Source organism: Myotis davidii, unplaced genomic scaffold (genome assembly GCF_000327345.1).
Source record: "Myotis davidii unplaced genomic scaffold, ASM32734v1 scaffold2127, whole genome shotgun sequence".
Classification (NCBI taxonomy): domain Eukaryota; kingdom Metazoa; phylum Chordata; class Mammalia; order Chiroptera; family Vespertilionidae; genus Myotis; species Myotis davidii.
The window spans coordinates 1-944 of record NW_006297757.1 but is presented as its reverse complement, the minus strand read 5'-3'; the positions used below and the strand labels follow the sequence as shown (position 1 = coordinate 944).

Sequence of the window (944 nt, the reverse complement as noted above, 5' to 3'; positions counted from 1 at the left end):
AGTCTTGACTACCTTGGGGAAAATGAAGGAATGTTCTGTAAAAAATTGTATGAGTTTATTAGATGGGTAATGAGAGTCTACTATACCGTGATAGCCCAGGAGTGAGAGAGGCCATTTATCATCCATATGAAACAGCCATTGCCTTTGTTGAACTTTATAGGGTACCACGATGGTATGAGGCTCTTGACCAAAAAGTTCCAGAGATCTGAGACGTCCTGTAAAGATAAGATCTGCTACTGCTTCTGAGTAAGGATAAACTACCTTTTTCGGGGAGGAGTGCGGATGAATCCACTCCAAAGGTCCCTGTTGCCATAAGAGGCCAGTAGGATATACTGGCGTAGCCAATACTAAATACAGCCATGGCTGTGAGTAATCAATTTTTTTTTGTACAAATTGTTTCTTTAAGGCAGCTTCTATTTGGCAGATAGCCTTGTGAGCTGCAGGAGTAAGCTGACGAGGGGAGAGCGGGTCGCTATCCCCACGAAGAATATCAAACAAAGATTTAAGGTCATTAGTAGTTATGCCTAAAGTTGGCCTAATCCAGTTGACATCCCCTAAAAATTTTTGACAATCATTTAAAGTCTCTAGCTTGTCTATCCTGAGTTGAATCTTTTGAGGACGAATTTTTCTTCCTTCTATGGTATGTCCAAGATATAGGTAAGGGTCTCATCTTTGAACTTTTTCAGTGCAATAATTAATCCAGATTTAAGAAGAGCCTGTTCTAATTGACATTCCGTATAGTGAGCTAAAAGGCTGTCATCCATATAGTGTATGATATAAGCCTGCGGATGTTTCTCTCGAACTCCGCGAATTGCCTGACTAACAAACTTTTGACCCAGGGTAGGGCTATTAGCCATTCCCTGAGGCAATACCTTCCAATGATAGTGGTGCATGGGTTCCTGAAAATTAGTAGATGGGACACTGAATGCAAATAATTTGCATTC

General features: G+C 40.9%; 1 protein-coding gene across 1 annotated transcript in view; it reads right to left on the bottom strand.

Annotated features, from left to right (window-relative positions):
- LOC107184605 (endogenous retrovirus group K member 18 Pol protein-like) overlaps window positions 1-941 on the bottom strand; it is a gene marked incomplete at its 5' end in the record, with an annotated part of 2,379 nt that extends 1,438 nt beyond the window's left edge. Inside the window, 2 exon segments of the mRNA XM_015570232.1 lie at window positions 87-686; window positions 689-941. Of these exon segments, the coding sequence (XP_015425718.1) occupies window positions 87-686; window positions 689-941 (853 nt within the window).
- Between the last annotated feature and the right edge of the window lie 3 nt (window positions 942-944).